This window comes from Chionomys nivalis, chromosome 18 (assembly GCF_950005125.1).
Source record: "Chionomys nivalis chromosome 18, mChiNiv1.1, whole genome shotgun sequence".
In the NCBI taxonomy this organism is placed as follows: domain Eukaryota; kingdom Metazoa; phylum Chordata; class Mammalia; order Rodentia; family Cricetidae; genus Chionomys; species Chionomys nivalis.
In genome coordinates, this window is record NC_080103.1 from 46,794,211 (window position 1) to 46,816,350 (window position 22,140).

At 43.5% G+C, this 22,140-nt stretch overlaps 1 protein-coding gene and 1 long non-coding RNA gene across 2 annotated transcripts in view; one reads left to right on the forward strand and one right to left on the reverse strand.

The window, feature by feature from the left end:
* Positions 1–17,112, reverse strand: part of LOC130889316 (uncharacterized) — a 154,701-nt gene extending 137,589 nt beyond the window's left edge. The window contains exon 1 of the long non-coding RNA XR_009058541.1: positions 17,079–17,112. This is a non-coding gene — a long non-coding RNA (uncharacterized LOC130889316). The remainder of the gene's footprint in view (positions 1–17,078) is intronic.
* Positions 6,467–21,909, forward strand: LOC130889315 (alcohol dehydrogenase 1-like). Its single transcript, XM_057792945.1, has 9 exons — positions 6,467–6,505; positions 7,631–7,732; positions 14,185–14,323; positions 16,966–17,053; positions 17,166–17,385; positions 17,541–17,801; positions 18,688–18,823; positions 20,821–20,959; positions 21,885–21,909. The coding sequence occupies exons 1-9, from the start codon at positions 6,467–6,469 to the stop codon at positions 21,907–21,909; spliced, it is 1,149 nt and encodes a 382-aa protein (XP_057648928.1).
* The last annotated feature ends 231 nt before the right edge of the window (positions 21,910–22,140 follow it).

A 22,140-nucleotide genomic window follows, 5' to 3' on the forward strand; every position in this document is an offset into this window, starting at 1 on the left:
TAGGTCTGAGTTACTTCACTCAGGATACTTTTTTTTTCTGTCCCATTCATTTGCCTGCAAATTTCATGATGTTATTTTTTTTTAACAGTTAAGTAATACTCCATTGTGAAACTGTACCACATTTTCTTTATTCTGTTGAGGGACATCTAGGGTTTTGTTCTGTTTTGTTTTTCCAGATTCTGGCTATTATGCATAGAGCAGCAATGAACATGTTTGAGCAAGTGTCTCTGTGGCAGGATGAAGTGTCCTTTGGGTATATGCCCAAGAGTGGTGTAGTTGGATCTTGGAATAGATTGATTCCCAACTTTATGAGGAGCCACCACACTGATTTCCATAGTGGCTGTACAAGTTTACACTCCCACCAGCAATGGAGGAGTGGTCCCCTGCTCTACATCCTTGCCAGCATGAGCTGTCACTTGTGTAATTGATCTTACCCATTCTGACAGATGTAAGATGGAATCTCAAAGTAGTTTTCATCTGCATTTCTATGATGGCTAAGGATGTTGAACATTTCTTTAAATGTGTCTCAGCCATTTGAGAGTCCCTTATTGAGAATTCTGTTTAGATCTGTACCCCATTTTTTCATTGGGTTGTTGGGTTTTAAAATACTAGTTTCTTTATATAGTTTAGATATTAGCCCTCTATCAGATGTAGGGTTGTTAAAAAAAAAATTTTCCCATTCCTTAGGCTGCTGCTTTATCTGATTGATGGTGTCCTTAACCTTACAGAAGCTTTTCAGTTTTATGAAGTCCCATGTATTACTGATCTTAATATCTGTTCCGAAAGTCTTTTCCTGGACCAGGGCATTAAAAGCTATTTCCCACTTTCTCTTCTATCAGATTCAATGTATCTGGTTTTATGCTGGTACATTTTTTGATCCACTTGAACCTGAATTTTGTGCAGGGTGATAAGTATGGATCTATTTGTATTCTTCTACATGCAGACGTCCAATTTGACCAACACCATTGGTTGATGATGCTTTCCTTTCTCCAGTGTGTTTTTCTGGCTTCTTTATCAAAACTCAGGTTCCATAGGTGTGTAGATTTATGTCTAGGTCTTCAATTCATTCCCATTAAACAAGGTGTTGGTTTTTAAGCCAATACCATGAAGTTTTTACTACTATAGTTCTATAGTACACCGTGAAATCAGGGGTAGTGATACCTCCAGAGGTTTTTTCATTATTTAGGATTGTTTTGGTTGTCCTAGGTGTTTTTGTTCTTCCATCAGAAGTTGAGAACTGTTCTTTCAAGTAAACATGTTTCTTATACAAGAAAAAAAAGGATAGCTACAAAAGTGTTACACAAAGATAATGAACTATCCAGGGAAATGGGGTATGGAATAGTACCAGAGTCAAGTTTATTAGACTAGAGTTTAGTCCAATGTTGCTTCTTATTATTTTTGGTTAATTATACAAAATTATGGTTTTCATTATGACCTTCTCAGACTTGTTTATAATGTGTTTTAATATGATTCATTCCCATTACCCTCCCCTGACTCCCTTCCTACTCCTACTGGCTGTCTTCCTCTTCTCAGTCTTTCTCCTGCTTTCAACTCTCTTTCTTTTGGCCAAGATTCTGTAATAAGAGAAACCATGCAACAGTTGTCTCGCAAGGTCTGGATTATTTCTCTTAACATGACCGCCAAGTCTATATATTTTGGGGCAAATGTACAATTTCATCCTTCTTAATGGCATAATAGTAGATAGATAGATAGATAGATAGATAGATAGATAGATAGATAGATATCATACTTTCTTTATCCAGCTATCTGTTGGTGAGCATCTAGACTGGCTCTATATCTGCAGTACGGTGCACAGTACCTCAGTAAACATGGATGAGCACACATCTCTGTGGTGTACTTACTTAAAGTCCTTTGAGAACATATCCAGGAACAGGAGAGCCAGATCACATGGCAACTCTTTTTCTAGCTTTTTGAAGGCCCTTCATACTGATTTCCATAGTGACTACACCAATCTACATTCCCGCCCACAGTGTAAGGGATCTATAGTCAGGGTATCCTTGTAGCAATTGGCTTGTGGTTTGTTTTCTCTGATGATAGCCACTCTGGCTGAGGTGAGATGTAAAGGTATCTCAGTGTAATTTTGATTTTCATTCCTTAATGACTAAAAATAGTGAATATTTATTTTTGTATTAATTGGACATTTGTATAATTTTTCTCTTGAGACTTTTCAGTATAATTCATCTGCTCATCTATATTGATTATTTGGGTATTTAATTTTAGACATTAATCTCTAATAACAAGCATGGGTTTTTCTCACATTCAACATGTCAGTTTTCTATATTGAGCAATTCTCCAGCTCTGCATGGACTCCAGCTTGGTCTCTTACAGTTTAACTCAGTTCTGACACAAACTACCTCAAGTCTGACACAAACAAGCCCACTGTGCAGTTCCATTAAACTGCCTCCCACATTGGATGTCAATAAAAGCCAGTGGATGATAGGTTACTCATCTCTCTGATGGCAGCAAATAAGCTGTTCCAATGATCCTTTGCTATGCTAGGTTACAGAACTCAGAGAACAACTTCAGGTTAATCTTAAAGGATATTAAAAAATATAAAAATAAATAACTAAGTGAAAGGAAACAGGGCAAAGTCCAGATACCTCCTGGGAACAGGAGAGAGTCAAACTGAAGTGCTCCCTCCCAGCACCCAGGGAAGATGGTAAGGGAAACTGAGAGTCCCTACTCACAGCATGGTTTCTGAGGACCAATTGTCCTTTGTCCTGCTGAAACTATCAGAAGTCCCATCAAGTTGCCTGAGTAGAACAGAAATTCTCCAAAACCCTAGAATATTCAGGGATTAAGGCACTCTATGTATATCATGCTCATCATTCAAAAAATAATTGTTGGGGCGGCTGTATTAGGAGCTAGAAACCAAGAGAAAATGCCTATGTTTTTAACTATGTCAGCTCTCACAGTTTCTACACTGTGAGGACCAAGAAGCCCAAGTCACAGAATGAAGGAGAAACAGTGCATCTAACTATCGCCTCCCACAAGGGGCTTTTGTCCAGCGAGTCACAATCCTTGAAGGAATTGTTTTAATTCTAATTGTGCTATGATTATTATTTTAATTAGACATAAGAGGAATTGTGGGTGCCCAATCTTTACTTGTTGTTAGATGAGATAGTTTCGGGGCTATAACTCTCCGGAATTTATAGAGGCAACTGTATTGACGACAATACCACCCTCTCCTCTGCTACACATTTAGTAACTTACACTACAGTGTAATAGCTTGAAGTTTAAGTTTAGCGGCACCCCCATGTGTAAGGTACCACATTTAAATGTACCAAGACTCCACATAAAGCCGTTACTTGAGCAGTAGGATTAACAAGTCAGCAGATGTTAAAGTTAACTTAGAATCAGCTGAAGTCACTGAGGTGCAACCCCAGTTGGTGCCCTTTCTACTTTTCCAATACGATCATGCAACCTTTTTGAATTATTAATGTACTTTGTGTGAGGGAGAGGAGCCTCCATTCACAAGTAAGCTCATTCCCAGAGCCTCCAATCAGACCATCATCTGGTTGTGTCCTCCCTGTGGCAATAGTTGCCCTACAAAGTAAGGGAGCTTTTGTGTTACGTTATGCTTAAGCTCGTGTCTCGGCCTCCTGCTTGCTGAGATGTGATCATGCTGAATGACAGCCTTGCCCACCACAGATAGAGCCATTTCAGCCCTCAGCCCCCTCACGATGAGAGGGTGAGATGGGACGAAATCCTCCTCCCTTTTTAATCTGTCAGATGTTCCTGTCACGATGAAGAGTAAAGTAACTGATGCCGTATTCGACAAAGCATTGGTCTTCTGAGCTTGCTACCCATGCCCTCCGGAGTTGGTTCCTCCGTAAAGCTACTCTGAACTGTGGCTTGCTCCACACTCGCCTGTGATCAATATGCTTCTGTTGCTGTTATAGAACAGCATGACCAGAAGCCATTAAGGAAGAGAGGGAGCCATTTTAGCACATGGTTCCAGAGGGAGAGTCCATCGTGCTGAGGAAGGAGGGACAGGGTGACAGATGCATTCAGGAAGCAATGAGAGATGAGACAGAGGCAGACACAGACAGACACAGAGACACAGATACAGGCAGAGACACAGAGATACAGAGAAAGATGTAGAACAAGAAGCCGAGTGATATTATAAAGCAAAACAAACAAAAACCCTTGTGGTGTGTTTTTTACAGAAGAGTCACCCTCCTGAAGGTTCCATAACTCCCCCAAATGCCAACAACAACTGTGAATTAAGTGTTCAAATTCATGAGCCTAGAAGAGGCATTTCTTATTCTAGCCACCACGTCTTTGTAGCCATACTGTAGTGAGTGTCTTGCTTCTAGAATCTGTAAAAGAGACTTCATAATATTCAGCAGATGCAGTAATAAGCAGCCTAGCTCCAAATGTAGGCTTGCCTACAGGTGGCAACACAGCCCACAGATATTAGCCTGAAGGCAACAGTTCAAAATACAAGTTCATGAGCAATCAGCAGGGCCAATTAGCAAGGCAAAATAAGACCTCGGCTGTGTGGATCACTGCTGAAACCCATGCTTGCGCTCTTACAGACCAGCCATAATTTTCACATAAAATTGATTCAAATGTGGACAGTCGAGGCCATACATGTGGCAGGAGGGAAGGAAAAAAATTACTGACAAATGGGGCTTATTGGGGAGAGTCAGACACACTGTCGATAAGGTACATAAATGATTTCAAAGATTAAGGGGAGGCGTGGCCAACAGCACTAATGGAGACTGTGGAAGATTCGTCATACATTTAGTCACATGGAAGATATGAAAGGAACAGGGATGCGCAGGGACTTGAAAGCCGCTGCAAATATCAAAAGTGAAGTCAGGCGTCATTACAGACATTAACATGAGAAGTCTCTAGTAGAGCAGCTTCTTCTGAACTGAAACACTCGCTTGCTCCAGGAGCAAGAGGAGAGGCTGCCGAAACTCATGAGGTAACAAGTGAGCGTCACAAGTCAGGGAAAACTGAAGCTTGGAGGTTCCCCAGGACTGTGGAAGCCATAAGTAACTGCTCAAGAGAAACTGAACAGCAAGCTGTAGAGCGGTCTCCGGGACTGTTCCACTCCTGTGCAAGCCGTGCAGAGAGCTGCACGGATGCAGCTTGGTGATGAGGCTACTTTTGAGTCATCCTTGTTGTTGCAAATAGCACTCCACTTGTAGTGGCATTTCATTTGTATTTTAATAAATAAAGCTTGCCCGAGGATCAGAAAAGTAAAACGGCCCCAATGGCCAGCCTTACAGACCAGGCAGTGGTGGCACACACCTTTAATCCCAGTAGCCACACTAGTTTGCCATAGAAACCAGGTGGTAGTGGTACACGCCCTTAATTCCAACCCTAGAGAGGAATATAAAGTGGGAGGAGACATCTCTCACACACAGTCTCATTCTGAGATTCCTGGAGGCAGGATTGCCATTTTGGACTGAGGCAGAAGTAAGAGCCAGTGACTGGCTGCTTTGCTTTTCTGACCTTCAGGTTGAACCCCAATTTCTGTCTCTGGGATTGTATTAATCATGATTCATTCACCTCAGCTAGTAACCCAAATAAAAACTCAGTAGTTCAACAAGTTGGACTCTGGAGCAGCCGTTCCTCCAGTCTGCTATCCGTCCCCTGTCTGGGGTAAGTACCTATATGTTTAGGAAAGATTTATCACCAAAAAAAAAAAAAAAAGTGTCTCATTGATTGTGCCAGTGAAAACCTAATGTGTGTGTTTTTGATGGTTGTTTTCTCATTTGCATTAATGGTTGATGTGTTTTCCTTTCAAAGTGTTAAAATCTGCCGGGTTTGGTAGCACAGCCCTGTACTCCCAGCACTTGGCAGGTAAAGGCAGGTGGATCTACTACCACCTGTTTGATTTCATTCCTCCTCTTACACCCATCCCTAGCCAAGCATCCTTCACCAATCTGTCCTTCTCTTTCTAAATTCTTCTCTTTCCTCACAGTTTTGTTCATCTCTCCTCATAATTCCATCCCTGCCCACGCCCAGACTCAAAACATCTGAAACAGGAAACAGTGTTCAAACCCCGAGGCAAGCTAATCCTATAATTCTTTAGGAAGTTCAGTCTCTGCACAGAAAGGCGTGATTAAGAACAAGTCGATAGCAGTCATATCGGGATCAGAAGACATGATGGGCAAACTACTCCGCGCAAAATTCATTTCAGAATAGCTGATGTTTTCCCTTCATCTTTTTTCTTCATTTTCCATATAAAACAACACTTTACTTTCCTCTCCTGTTTATACTTCACCCATCTTTCCTTCCTGGCTTCATGCCTGTCTTCCCTTTTCCATCTTTTGACTTTTCATTTCTTTCTTTCCCTTCCCCCCCCTCTCAGGTTAATGCACAGTGGCTGAGTCACTCTGGAGCATAAGAAGACATCAGTGCTCAGTTCAGGAGGTGAGCACTAGAGACGGAGAGGACCTCAGTTCTGAACCCGCCAGAAGCAAAGATGGAGCAAGCCAGCCTCACCATGAAAACACCCAGCAGTGTAAGTCAGGGTTAGCTCCTGGAATGCAGTCTCCTGGACAGTCATAATTGGCAGTAGATATGCTTTGCTAATTAAGGCTCTGTTGAGAGCATGCTTTGCATAAAGGAAGAACTCCTGGTAATTTGCAAATCAGTTTTGGAAGAATCTCTATGAAAATCATAATAAAATAAGAACTGATATCATTTAAAGAAACAGCTTAGAAACTTAGCCCCAATAGGGAATACTGTGATCACAGAGGTAGCTTTCCCAGGGTGAGGCTCATCCATTGCACTGCGCATATGCTGTCCCTTATGAGTTTCCAAAATTTTGGGAATTGCATAATTAGGGATAGTGGAGGGGGGGGCTGTGTTCCCATTTTCCCTTTATTTTTGTGTTAAAGAGACAAGCAACTTAATCAATCCTGCAAAGTTTATCAAGAGTATGTTTAAATACTTATCTCCAAAATATCTATTAATAGAGGAAAATCAGTAGTGAAAAGCGAAGATTGGAGATTTGCAAACTAAAATGAATCAATGTTATAACACAGAGGAAGTCAGTTGTAATGACAAATTAAATGTTCTATATCCTATTTCACTAGGATGAACCTGGGCTAGAGAAGTAGGAGGGGCAGTGTTTCTCATATTACTTCCAAGGTGCTGCTAGTCTTTTCTTACCAGGTTCTTTGCGTGATAGAGTCTAATCTCCAGGTAAGTAAGCAATGGTAGAAAATACAAGGCAGGAATTTAAGCTCAGAGAGCAGAACTGGGCTTCATAAACCAACATTGGTACTTTGTGGCATTTTAAATACAGAGAAATCAACGAAGAATTCCAATCAGTTCTCTGGAGCTAAAAGCATGTATATGCATATGTTTATATATATACATATATGTATATATATATATATATAAACATGTGTGTGGATGTGAACTCACTCATATTATAACATTTTATTTAAATTTTTATTTTAATCAAAACATAATATATACAAGAGATTGTTTCCAATGAATAAGTAGACTGTTTTCGCCTTTAAAGGAGACAAACAGGATGGCTGCTCAGGGTAGGAGATGGGAACTGGACTCCTTATCTCACTGTTTCTTGTTCATTAGCAGTAACACACGTCGTCATTTCATTTTTGCATACATCTAGGTCATCAAATGCCGGGCAGCTGTTGTCTGGACAACCAATGCCCCCCTTTCCATTGAGGAGGTTGAAGTTGATCCACCAAAGGCCGGTGAGGTCCGAATTAAGGTAAATATAATTGGTGATACATTGAGTAGATATGGATGCATATATGTGTGTGTTTACAATGATTTTTTTTTAATTTAGGAAACAAATGGTATTCTATATTAAAGAGAGTTAAGACTTCCTATGATTTATACAGATTGATATTAGTGTCTAGTAATAATGAGGTTGTTGCATTTTGTTAAAATGTCACAAACCTAGGACAGATAAATACTAAGTGGTCGGTAATATTTTTAAGATACTAAAAAGTCACATAAAAGCCAGGCAAGAGGCATACATTTGTAACTGGGAGTTAGAGACAGGAGAATCCCCCGGACTTTTCTGGTCAACCAGTGAAGCCAAAGTGATGTGCCTCTGTTTCAGTGGGGAACCTTGTCTCAAAAAATAGAGGAGCAAATGAGGACAGATATCTGGACTTCAACCTCTGGTGCATGTGTGGGCGGGCACGCACGTACACGCACACATACATACACACACACACACACACACACACGGGTGGGCAGGGGGGGGAGAGAAACACCGCAAGCACATACACACCCAGAAAATTCTCTCTCTCTCTCTCTCTCTCTCTCTCTCTCTCTCCCTCTCTCCTCTCTCTCTCTCTCTCTCTCTCTCTCTCACACACACACACACACACACACACAGAAAGTTCTCTTTCTATTTTCTCTCACACACACAGGAAACACACACACAGGAAAGCTCATTCACACACATAACTCATAAACACACAAAGCAAGATTAGTGGAAATCAACACAACTATTGGTTCCTAAAGCTCACTTTTTGACAGTTATAGAGCTATTCTGATATATAACTATTCAGTGGCTGTAGGTGTCCTCCCAGACTTGTGTTAAAGTGTGGTTTCCAATATAATGATTCCAGGAATGTCTCTAAGAAGTAAGTGTGTAGATCGTGGGGCCTTGGCCCTCACAAATGGATTAAAGCTGTTCTTGTAGGAAGAGATTACTTACAGGCTCCTAACAAAAGCACGATTCTGCACCCACCTACCTCTTTATACCACACACATCCACCTGCTGTTTGCCATGTTGTAACAGAAGGTGGGTCCTTGTTGGGCGAGAGACCATGGTCTTAGATTCACCAGATTCCACAGTTGTGAGCCAAATAAACCGATAGGGTCAGAATGACATCATCGGTGATATTCTGTTACATCAGGAGACAAGAGACTCAGACAAAAGCAGTTGCTCTGCTGCAGTGGGAGTGGCTATGAGGCCCAGGCCCCCCTCCCACACTTGTTCCCTGGGAGGTTCTCCACTCCAGGTATGACAGATCTAGAGTTCTAGAGATTAATCACCGACCTTCTTCTGCCATTCTAACTGCAGGAAAAGTTTGCTCTAGACAGGACCACCTCACCAGGGTCTGCTCTGGCCATCATCACAGAATACCATCATGCGTGTGTTTTAGAGAAGATTTACTTTCTCACAGTTCCAGAGTCTGGAAGTCTTCTAGATGAGGGAGCCAGCATGCCTGGTTCTGATAAAAGCTCTCATACTGGCATAGATAGATAGATAGATAGATAGATAGATAGATAGATAGATAGATAGATAGATAGATACTCATCTTCTTGCTGTATCTTTCTATGAGAGAGAAAGAGGGGACGTGGAAAGAAGGAGGAAACCCCCCCTGGTCTCTCTCTTCATAAAGACAGAAGCTGTGAATTCATGGCTGAATCTGAAGCTGACTACCTCCCTCCACGTGCTATTATACTGGGGACTGCTAGACCTAACGCATCCCATGAGACCTAATCCATTTTAAAGATATATTTCATTTTAAAAGTGTTTGTGTTTGTGTCTGTGTGTGTGTGTACTTGTGTGCTGGTGCCCTCTAGAAGCCACAAATACACTGAAGCTGGAAAGACAGACAGTTGTGAGCTACCCAACTTCAGTGCTAAGAACAAACTCAGGTTCTCTGCAGGAGTAGAAAGCATTCTTAACTGATGAATCTTCTCACAAACCTCTCCATTGTCCCCTGAGAAAGACATTAAGCCATTCATGAGGGTAGCACTCTTGACTCATTGAAGACACTGCTGATTTTCAATACTTGCTAGGCTGGGGAGCAAGAGCCTAGCATGTGAACCTCTCATGAAGCAAACCACACCAAAACCATACCCAAGATCTTGGTGATAAGCATTTAAAAGAGGCCTGGAAACTCTGTGAGCAAGCGGAAGCAAACTCAACAGAGAAAACCAGGCAAAGATGTAATTAATAGTTCACGCTGACATCACTGAATCTCTGCAGATCTAAAGCTGTGGACCAGACTAGACTGATTTCCCTCAAGACCAACCAGAGAGAGTATTTGAAAACAGCAAGCAAACAAGCAAAAGGGCAAAGAGAGATGAGATTCTGGGACAACTAGAAGCATCAAGTAAACAAAAGGACAGAGAGGGATGGGACTGCCAGGTAACTGCTTGGATCAATGGCCTGAATAAACAGACCAAGAAAACACACAGATAAACATCTCCCATCTGGGAAGAGCCCAGAGGAATAAAGAAAATAACATCAAAGTGAGCAGATTGCCAAAGCGAAAGAGCAACTTTACAAAGAATTTGGAACATTCCAAGGATCAATTTCTGCGGGCCAGAAAAAAAAATAACAAAAATAAAGAGAATGTCTAGATAAAACTTGTTAGCTCTGTCAACATGTGCCAAGGGAAATATGCAGTCTGAAACTGATCCGACTGGCCACCAGCTCCATCCAGCTGTGGCATATCTGTGCCCCCGAGGACAACTAAGTAACCTTTTGAATTGGAACAGTTAGAGAAAAAAAAACTGTTGCAAAGAGGAAAAGGCAAGGAAGCTGTATAGGGCAGAAGAACCTTTGGAGATGGCTTCAAAGGCCTTTCCAGGTCCCTTTTGCAATGTTAGCTGGTATCATGAAACAGCACGCGGGATGGGCCTGGGAAAGCTGACACAGAAAGGCTTGGGGTTTAGACTGTTTTACTGCTTGGCATGTAAATTCAGGAGGAACATCAAAATGTTACCCAGGTTTCCCTCCCTGTGAGTTCATGTAACAAGACATGTCCTAAAGTTCCTGCTGTATGCTTGACCACATCCCGCAGTTTGTAGCAAAGTGCCAGAAAGAATTTAGTGTTTGCCAAGTTAAGGCAGTCGGGGCAAAATTATGAAGACAAGAGAAACTACGTGTTGTGTTCTGTGGGCACAATGATGTCACTTGAGGTTGCAACCTATTTTTCTCTGCAAGATTCAATAATTTTATGAGCAGGTATTTTAATATAATAATTGTATTAATTCTTTGAGAGCCTCATGCATGCATGCAATATGTTTTGATCATATTCACCCTTGCCCTTCCTTTAACTTCTTTTGGATTCACTGCCCACACCCCTATCCTCTCCCTACTTCCTTTTTCTTCTTTAACAGCTCACTGAATCCGGTTTCTGGGGCTGGTTTAGCAAGCTAAGCTTTTGTCCTGTACATTTAAGGGGTAAAGGTTCAAACAGCTAATTACCTAGACTAAGACTTTGGGTCAAATGAAAGGTGAAGGTAAGTAGGGAATATTAATAGTTTGTTAGGGTAGAACAAAGGCCAGTAGGTCATACTCTCCTGAGTTGCCTGTTAAAGAACTCAGGGCTACCCAAACCTGTTTATCAATCAGTAAGAGCAGACATACTGTCTCTGTTCAGTGCCTCCTACCTAGGGCTCCTTTCTTGCCAATAAGTCCTGTCAATAAGGATAATTATGGGGGGTTGGATTTATGTAGATTTGACTCTGAGAACAAAGTGAATGCTTCCACACCAGGGCCCTAAGGTGTGGGAGAGGCCATCCAGTTGCCAGTGCAGGATAAGTCGGTTTTACGGGATGATTTATCCACTGCTGGGATATTCTGGAATGAATCCCTTAATGGGAGGGGGAAACCCGTGACTTCACAATATTTCTACAGAACTGACAGTGACTATCCAAAAGATAGGTGTTCCCAAAGCTTTGCAAATCAGGTTCCCCTAAGGTGCACACTTGCGGGTTGGGCTAGTGATCTGTCAGCTGTACTTTTACTGTATAATGCTCGTGGCTCACAGCACCAGTTCATGCTGCTCACATACGCACGGTGTGGGCCACTCACTGGAGCACGGTTGGCCTACCCAGGACCATCCCCCTGAAGAAAACTGGCTCACGTAGCAGCCACCAACTGTCAGTTGTTCCTCAGCTAGGCATGAGCTTGGGAACCCTTCTCTCCTGGGATGCTAAATGGCTTCATCTCGTGCTGGTGACCACAGCTGCCGTGACTTCACAGGTGCATCCGTCCTGTCATGTCCACAGGACACTGTTTCTCCCCGGTCTTCCTCAACCTCTGGCTCTTACTATCTTTCCAACCCCTCTTCCACAATATGGCCCCCGGCACCAATCGAGGAGTCTTTAGAGGGCAGGTTGATACTCTGTCCCTTTAGCGATAAGACAATAGGAATAGGTCTGTTTCTAGAGCCTATGAACTCCCAATCATGGGGTTTAGGCCAGATCTATATACCAGGCCTGTGTTTCTTCCTGTGGACTGGGCCGGAAATGCAGTGAGAAAGTGGTCGGTGATCCCTGCAGCCTTTATGCCGCCCCTGCACCCATGGGTGCATCCTACCAGGCTGATCGTTATTGTCGCTTGCAGAGTTCGCAGACAAAACTGTTGATGGCCTTTCTCTCCCAGCAGCACACAGAGAACCTTCAGGACCATGAAAGCAAATGAGCGCAGAGAAAGCAGCCCAGTCAGCACCCGCTTGACTTTTCCATGACTGTGGTGTTTTCAGTAGCAGGAGCTTACCAACAGGTTCCTGGTGAGCAACCAGGAGCCATCACCACAGCTTGTGTTGTTTGAGGGGGTCTCCAAGTCACTCATGACAGATAACTCACGGGGGAGATATCCCCAGACCTGGCACTGTCCCTTTAGCAATAATATTTGGCAACCTATGGTATCTAGGGGGAAACACACACACACACACACACATTTAGGAAGTTCATAAAACAGTAGACTTCCATATAGCTTTTAAAAATATCCTAGTGTTAATTATCCCTGCCCCACCCCCTACTCTGCCCTACCTTGCCATCTCCCTCTACACTTAAACCTCCTTCCTCACTTCTAGGGCCCACGGGTCTACCCCTCCTCCCGGGATTCATCTTGAGGTGTTTCTGGCCAGACATCTTGCTGCAATTTCCCGCTAGACATCCTGTTTGTTCCTGTGCTCCCTCTGTCCCCTGGTGATTAGCTATAGGCCTTTGTTTACTCCATCTTGGACCTGGTAATTTTCCACCTGCCTGGGGGGATGTTCATTGTGCAGCAGCTAGGTATATAAGGTTTTTCCTAAGCTTGAAGAAACGGCATTCGGCATTCTCTCCTCACAAATGACCCACATCTCTTGTGTGTTCCTTTAATCTCCAGGTCCGTGCCTGGCTCGCAAATGGTACAGTAGCGCCAACTGTACCACAGAGAGTAACGCGGGCCTTACACTCATTAGTCCCGTTTCCTTTTCACCTGTATCCTACTATCCCTTCTCCTTTACAACATTTTCTTCCCTCTCCCACTAGGGGCTTCTTTTAGTTTTCCTGGTGTATTAGTTAAGATTCTATTGCTGTGATAACATACGATGACCTCAAACATGTGCCTCCTTGGTCTTATTCATCAAAACCCGGAGTCAGATATTAGAGTGAGAGCTGAAACATCAGAGAAGCAGAGCAGCAGCCCCTAGAGACTTCTTACTCTACAAACTCTCAGACCAAATGGGGAGCAAGATCCATCTCCACCTCCCTAGTGCACCACCAATGCTCGGCTCTGTTTCTCTCTTAGACTGGCTCAAACCCATCTAGCCCAGGGTGTCCTGATCTTCCTGCTTCCTCCCAAAGTGCTGGGATTAAAGGTGTGTGACACCACTGCCCCGCCTCTAGGGTTAACTAGTGGCTGGCTCTTCCCTCTGATCGCCAGGCAAGCTTTGTGTGTCAGAACACAGACAAAATAACATACAACAATGAACAAATGCAACTTGGGAAGGAAAGGATTTATCTCATTTTACTCCTGTCGGATCACATGCCAACGCTGAGGGAAATCAAGGCAGGAACTTGAAGCAGAGGCCATGGAGAGGCGCTGCTTACTGGATTGCTCACTCCCGGCTTGCTCAGCCCCTCTCTTATGCAACCCAGGACCACCAGGCCAGCATGGCAAGGCCCACAGCAAACAGGACCCATCCACCTCAGTTATTAATCAAGACAATGCCCACAGACTTTACTACAGGCCAATCTGTTGGAAGAATTTTTCTCAATTAACTTTCTCTTTCCCCAGTTATATTAGGTTTGATTTAGTTGACAAAAACCAACCAGCACACCAGGCCCTACAAGTACTCCAAGTTAAACATGCAAAGATAAAGATCTGATGCCAGGATCCACATATTCGTGAGAACACAGTGAGTCTGTCTTTCTGTCAGTTTATCTCAATGTATTTAATCATCTTTTCAGATTTTATATTCCGGGGTCTGTGGTACTGATAGCCACATCCTGGAAGGGAAAGACAAAATGCTATTTCCTGTCATCCTGGGCCATGAGGGAGCTGGGCTTGTGGAGAGTATCGGACAAGGCGTAACTACTGTAAAGCCAGGTAGGTAACTAGACGCGATATTGATGCTATCCAGGGATGCAGGAAGAGGTTTAGCTTTTCTGTCACTTAAGGAATTAAGAGGCAGGACTGGAGAGATGATTCAGAGGTTAAGAGCATTGTCTGGTCTTCCAGAGGTCCTGAGTTCAATTCCCAGCAACCACATGGTGGCTCACAATCGTCTGTAATGAGATCTGGTACCTTCTTCTGGCATGCAGGCATATACTCGGGAAGAACCCTATATACATAATAAATAAATAAATTGAAAGAACGAGAGAGAGAGAAAGGGGGGGGGGGGAGAAAGGGAGGGAGAGAGGGAGAAAGGAAGGAAGGAATTAAGAGGCGGGGAAAGGTGTTATCAGAAATCACACGGAGCCCCAGCAGAGCTATCATATGATATCAAATGGTAACTGGGAAATCAAGGTCCTCTCTTGAAGTTCTTAGTTTTATTAATGAAAGAATTTAAGAAAAATCACAAATAAGCTTTAGGACAAAGAACAGACTCAAACAGAAGCATGAAGACAGTTTATTGGAGCTTAAAAGGAAGAACCAGGGCAGGCAAACTGGAAGGGGGAGGGGAAGTGGAGGAGAGAAGGAAGGAAAGTTATGCTGCTTGAACTGAGGCAGCATGGGGGTCAGCCCCCCTTCCCCTGGGCACGTACAGCCACAGGTCGAGGAGAGGAACTTTAGAAAAAGGAGTAGGGAATCTCAAAGCATTGATTATGGGGTGTGAGAGCGTCCTTAGGATACAGCCAGCATCTGAGAGAAAAAGAAGAAATAACTATGTCTTTCCAGACCGGTCTGAGAAGGGCAAACAGACTCCAAACTTATGGTGGGTATGGTAGGGATGGTGTTGGGTTTCAGGTGTGCCAGAAAGGAAGGGCACGTACCTTCAGATGAACCCAGTTTCTTGTGGGTGCTCCCTAGCCAGGTTCCAGCTGTGCCCTGTGTATTAGCTTTAAAGGGAGGGTCAAGGACCTGTCTCGCCCAGAGGTAGATTCCATTTTTTACAATGTAGCACCAATTCCTGTCCTAATTCCCACTGTGACTCTTCCCCGGGGGTAACGTAAAGACCTCAAAATGCACCATATGTCGACAAAACCATTAATCTGCATCCAGACATCAGCTACAGAAATAGGCAACCTGGGTTTCAGAGCCCAGGTGAAGACGGAGTTTAGGGATATGACACTTACCTTCTTAGCTGTCCTGCACAAGGCTGTGTTCAATTCCCTCATGGAAAAATAGAATATTCATATTCTTCCAATTTTATTTTTGACAAGAGCCTAAAAGAATTCTTACCCATTCATCTTTATGAATATTATCTCACACTAGTCCACCCAAAATTAAACTAAGAATTACAAGAGATACACTGTATCACAACATTGGTAAACATAAAACATGAGCCCTTTTCAGTACACACACGTGTGTCTGCACTAATGTTTTCAATTGTACAGAGTAGTATCATGTCTAAGAATTTCTCCTAGACTTTGTATTTCCTTTCCCCACACTACAGACCTTCCTGTTTCGAACACTTGATAACATCACATTATTCTAACAAAAAGTTTGTCATAGATTTTTTTGTTTTCTTTTACGTATTTTGTGAGCATGCTATGCCAGGAATACGGGTGAACACATCTGTGCCTTCCCATGATGTCAGGATGTACTGACTAACAGTAAGTTCACACAGTACAGCAGTTTGGTTGGCAGGAACTTGCCAGGCGTTCCTGATCGCCTTGATCGCAAGCCCTGGCTGAGGCACCTGTGAGTTGTTCCATTCCCATCCTAATTACGTATACCAACTCTGACCACATGGCACACAGCACACAGTAGATACATCTGTGACTATGTGAGGGTAGGAACTACAGAACGGTTATATGTGTAGGTTACGGAGGCAAAGCATTGCAGGGGACCTACGAGGGAAAGCTGGGAAACTGAAAGACAAGCCAATAAACAAAGGCTTTATGAGGGCTGAGATCTCTGTATGGTGTCCTAGGAGCAGTCAGTTCCCTCCTTTCCCAAAAGGAGTCAAAAGCTGCTTGTAAAGTCATCTTTCGGGGCAATCCGTCTGAAAACCATTGTTTTACATGATACAGAGTAGCTCAGGGCAGGGCATAGACTGATCTCAATCACCTATGAAGCAATGCCCTGAAAAAAGTCAATTCCTTTGATTAATTTAGCTGCTTAATGACAGAATAGGATGAAGGGCACAGGCCGCCTTTCCTCAAGTTCTAGTATGATGCATCACCTCATAACGAGTGCTGGTTCTAATTTAGCTTGTGTATGATTCATTCTTCCAATAAATATCAGTAAGCACAGATTCTACTTTTCTCCTGGAACACTGAGCCAAACAGACAAGCCTTGTATACCGCAAAGACTGATTTCACTCTTAGATGTAGCTACCGCTTGTCTTTGAACCTCAATGCCACAAGTTGCAAATATCTGAAATTTTTTTTTAATCTTGCAGGTCTATTTATATTAAAATTGAATTTTTTACCCCAGAGTGGAATGATAATTAACTTCAAATACCATGCCGCCGCTCCTCTGCAACAAATTGATGGCATCTGCTCTAACCAGTTCCCAATGGTATTGACTGTATTCCAGGTCCCCCCTGAGTTGACATAACTTTCTCTATTCTTTTTCCTCAGGAGATAAAGTTTTAATGCTTCCGCTTCCAGAATGTAGAAAATGCATCTACTGCCTCCACCCGAAGGGCAACCTCTGTGAGAAAGAGAAGTTAGTTCCCATTTTGACTTCTCACCTCATTTGCTTTCCTCGGGAGAGGGGTTGACTCAGTCCTGAAAACGTCTTTTCATTTCTCTCCTTTGTTGCTCGGTCTGGGGAGTAGTATTCTCTCTCCGACGGGATTAATGTTGGATGGAACCAGCAGATTTACCTGCAGAGGGAAGAAAATCTATCATCTTTACGGGACCAGCACCTTCACGGAGTATACCGTGGTAGATGAAATTGCTGTGGCGAAGATCGATGCTGCTGCTCCCATGGATAAAGTCTGTGTCATGAGCTGTGAGGTGCCGACAGGCTTTGGAGCTGTGTTTAATACAGCGCAGGTAAGGACACATTTGAGCTGTTTTCAGTGACTGTCTACAGGGTAAACGGAGAGCCACATGGCCGGAAGACTCCTTCGGTCATGGACAAAACCAAAGAGGCCTCCCCCGCCCCCTCTTCATTTCCTACTAACACAAGATCACCTCTGAATCTGCAGGCCACCCCTGGCTCCACCTGCATGGTTTTTGGACTCGGAGGGATCGGTTCTGCCATTGTCATGGCCTGCAAAGCTTCTGGTGCTTCTAGAATCATCGGGGTTGACATCAATGAGCAGAAGTTTCGCCGGGCAAGAGCCTTGGGTGTCACTGATTGTCTCAACCCTAGAAAGCTCCAGAAGCCTGTCCAGGACGTAGTGATGGAAATGACAGGTGTGGGTGTTGACTTTGCCTTTGAGGCCATCGGCCTCATTGAAACCATGGTATGTGTCTTGAGCACATTTCGCGAATACACTAACTTACTAAAGTTAGTAGTTTACTGCCATTTGTTTTATTTGGAAGTGTCGTTGCAAATTGAACCAAGGGCCTCCAGCATACTAAGATCGGCTCTATATGTCCAGTCTTGATGAGGGGCTATGCATTTTTACCTAGCCTTTTTGAGCACACTGGCATGCCTTGCACTGTTCTGAGCTAGTAGCCTATTCTATCCCATTTAATCTGTAGATCAGCCTTCCTAGCTAGTTAATAATATCTTAATGAATTTAAATAGCTACTCTAGGCATCATATTAAGCATGCTATTTGATCATAGTATGTCTCCCACATATTCCCCGAAAGCACACATTAGCATTGTCATCAAACTTGAAGGACACAACCTGCGCCACAAGGTGGCCTGGCCCCCCACCCTCAGTAAGCCAATTTAAAGAACCAAATTAAAAATCGGAAGTAAAAACAAGAAGAAGAAGATGTAATCAATGTGGCCACATTGGGAAGGACCCAGTGAAGCCTCCAAGTCCATATTACAGGTCGTAAAGTGAGGGCGAAGTTGAAACAGATACGTGCATCTGAGCAGTCCTGGCCAAGATTTGTTCCCGCACGCCCTTGGTCAGTCCTGTCTGCACTTCAGTCTCATCCTGTAAGGTGGGATAGCAAGCTGAGATCTTTCTCCAGGAGACAAATGCCCAAGCTGGCTGGTGCCCTTTTCCTCTCCTAGCCTGTGGTTCATGGGTTCTTTGAGGTTGTTTGTTTTAGTAGTCTACTGATCCGACTGAGGGTCAAAGGCTTCTTTGGAAGACCTTCATTTCTACCAGGCCTGCTACAAGTTACATGCAGAGCTGCTGAGATAGTAACCATTCTGTGTCTACATTTAGGTCTCAGCGTTGAAGTCCTGCAATATGAGCTATGGAGTGTGTGTGATTGTGGGAGTTGCTCCAACAGGTTCACAGCTCTCCTTTGACCCAATGGTGCTTCTCCCAGGGAGAACCTTGAAATCTTCTATTATGGGAGGTAAGCCTTTCCATTTCTTTCTCTTCCCAGAATCCTCTGCATGCTCCTCGGAGGGGACAGTGGGGAAGAGGGGAAGAAGTAGAAGACAGTGTATCAGAAAATGGCAAGGTGGGCTGTGCTCTCCGCACTATTTAGGAAGTAACTTAATGCTGGGAATACTAAACACAAATGATTCAGCTTTTGCTTTATAGCTAACTGTCTATCTTTGTCCATTTTGTTGCTGTCAGTGTGTGTGTGTGTGTGTGTGTGTGTGTGTGTGGTGTGTGGTTAACTTTCACAAAAATAGGTTTGTTTTGCTTTGTCGATACATTTTTTCTTTTACGTGTATTTTACCTGCATGTATGTATATGCATCTCTTGTGTGCTTGGTGCCCTTGAAGGTTAGAAGAGGGTATCGGCTCTCTTGGGGCTAGAGTTACAGATAGATGTAAATGGCCACGTGGATGCTGGAAACTGAACCCAGGTCATCTAGAAGAGAAACAAGTGCTCTTGGCCAATGAGTCATCTCTCCAGCTCATGTCAGGATAGTTTTATTGGAGCAAGAGGAAAAAGAAACTGAAATTCACATCGAATAGGAAGCGATGAGTTTTAGATAGCCAAGATGACCTCAACTGTGTGCCACAGAGTGCAGACCCATGTCTGTGGCTGCTAAGGGATATCAGATACAGCCTTCTGGCTCAGCACAAAGGACTATATGGTCTGCAGCAAGAATAGTACCCACTCAGTAAGACAGAAGCTGGGAAGTAAACAGCGAAGGGAGAATTGCCTGCTGAGCCATCACTGGGCCACTGGTTCCAATCTCTCTTCTATTCAGACAAGATACTTCGCCACCTTCCTCTCATGAGCCTGACATCCTGCAAGCTTTGTGGTCTGTTTCCTGCCAGGCACTATGCTCCCTTAGAGGCTCTTCCAGGCTTTTAGAAGGACCCTAGGATTCCACATAACTTCTGGAAACCTGAACGTGTTTGGCTCCAGGTATCTGATTGACCAGCCTTATGCCTGGCTCTCGGATCTCCAGACCTCAATTTTTGGCCTTGATTTTTACCAGCGACTCCAATCCCAAAGTTGAAATTTGAAAGTGCCTTATTCCCAAACACCATGTGTGCCTTCTTGCTGTGCTGTGTATGTATCCTAATCTATTAATGACACCAAGTGTGTGTGCGTGTGCAAAGGTTTGAGGCATGCCGGATACTAACAGCCAGTTATCTCACCAATTCATAAAACTCGTTCCCTAAAAAAGAGGAATTATTTCAATATAGATAAAAGAATCTTCTGCAGAGGCTGCCCCTTTGTTTGTTGCTATTCTGACAGGTTCCAGGTTAGTGAAAACCCTGCACATCAATTAATTATGCAGTAGTCAGATACCGTATTGTTTCTGCAGTACAGATGCTGAATGTCCGCCGAGTCTGTAAGTTAGAGGTCCCCAGAATGGTGCTACCAAGAGGTTCTGTGGCCCTTTAGGAGGCGAGGCCTTCTGGGAAATCCTTATGTCTTTGGGTGTGTGAGCGTCAATGAGACTATGCTAGAATTTTCCTCTTCCTCTGTGAAAGGGAAGACAGAAATAAGAGACTCAGGGCAGTCATGCTCAGAGCCCCTCACCCCCCCCTCCCCAGCTGCCCTTTGTTTCCAGGACACTAACCACTTCCTGCCACCTTCACCTTCCAGCTGATGTTAGAGCCTCAGAGGACAGGAGTCTGGCAACCCAGGTCAATCAGCTGCAGGAAACTGTTGGCGCCCTGAAGACAATGGAGAGCTTTAGGCACATGGGTTATGGTGAGAGTCATGAGAGCATAAGTAGTAGGGCTCTTCTGTAGCCCTGGCTATTACAGTGCTGTCAGTGACTGGATTCTGCTAGCAACACACCATTGGCTTTGACACTTAGGAAAAGGACCAATGGAGGGAACGGCTTCGATAATTTTAGAAATAGGCAATTGTGGGAGCCTTCAGTCAGCTCTGATCTTTTTCACATCCTGTTACTTTTGTCTTTTCCTTCTACAGGGTATAAAACCAGAGACGACATCCCTAAACTAGTAACAGACTACATACAAAAGAAAATCAACATAGATGCTCTTATAACCCACAAGCTGCCTTTTGAAAAAATCAACAAAGCATTCAAATTGTTGCGAGAGGAAAACTGGTCAGTATTTGTGTGAATGGGGTGAGTGTGTGTGTGTGTATGTGTGTGCGCGCACATGCACACTTGTGTGTGTGTACACAAGATGTTCCTGGGTGTGATGATATACATATGACTTTCTGTCAAAGTGTTATAAAGAGTCCATGCTCCCACTCAGCTCTCTGCCACCCTCATGATGACATGTGACAGTAAATGGTAATTCAATTGTCAGGTGAATTCTTGGATATCACATCTCTATCTCCAACGCCAGCATCAATTGCAAGACCTCAAGTGTGAGAACTGCTCAGGAATAAGTTTTTGCTTAAAAGATCAAATAAAAGGGAGAATAGATGAGCAAACTTCCCTACTATGAATGTTTTAGAATGGCGGATTTAGGATGCTTTGTACTCTAGGGAACTTGCTAATATATAAAGCACAATGTGCATTGCTCTTCTTCTCAATGACTAGAATTTGGAAATTATTAAGAGCATAGCACCTCAGTTGATGAGAAAACCAACAGCAACAAAAAGACTGACATTTCAATTTAAAATGTAATCCAATGACTGTCTTCACACAGCCTTTCACAATTAGAAAACAGAATTACTACTCCAGTTCCCACCAGACCAGTGAGTGGCCACCTCAAGAGTGGCGAGAGCTCACAGGGTAAAATGCACCCATAACCGAGGCATGATAGCTCAGGGCTGTCTGTTCCCGTACTGTCTGGTTCTCGTTGCTACATTCAGATCTCATGATTGACAGTTCTTTGCTGGCCTCCATTACAAATATTTTTAGTGTCTGTAAGAGAAAGGGCAGTAACAAGAGTTGAGCTGGGAAATGGAGATGGGTGAGCCATTCTCTCTCCTAAACGGTAGATGCTGTAATTGCTTTGTGCTGTCTCCGTGAGCACAGACAAGTCAGTAACATCAGCATCTACTCTTCTGTGTTTCAGCATCCGCTGCGTCCTCTCGCTCTGAGATCCTGACAATGTGGTACACTAGCATCCTCAGCAGGGCTCTTTGGTGCTTCTTTACCTTCTTGAAGATCAAAATCGGAAAGACACACATATGCAATGTTAACAAATTAAACTGTTAAAGAAAGTTAACTATTTTTCTCTGCTCCCCTCCCTACCTCCCCTTTCTCCTATCCTCTCCCATGCTGTGGAATAATCTTTTTGTACACCGTGAAGACGCGTTGTTCTCATTGCT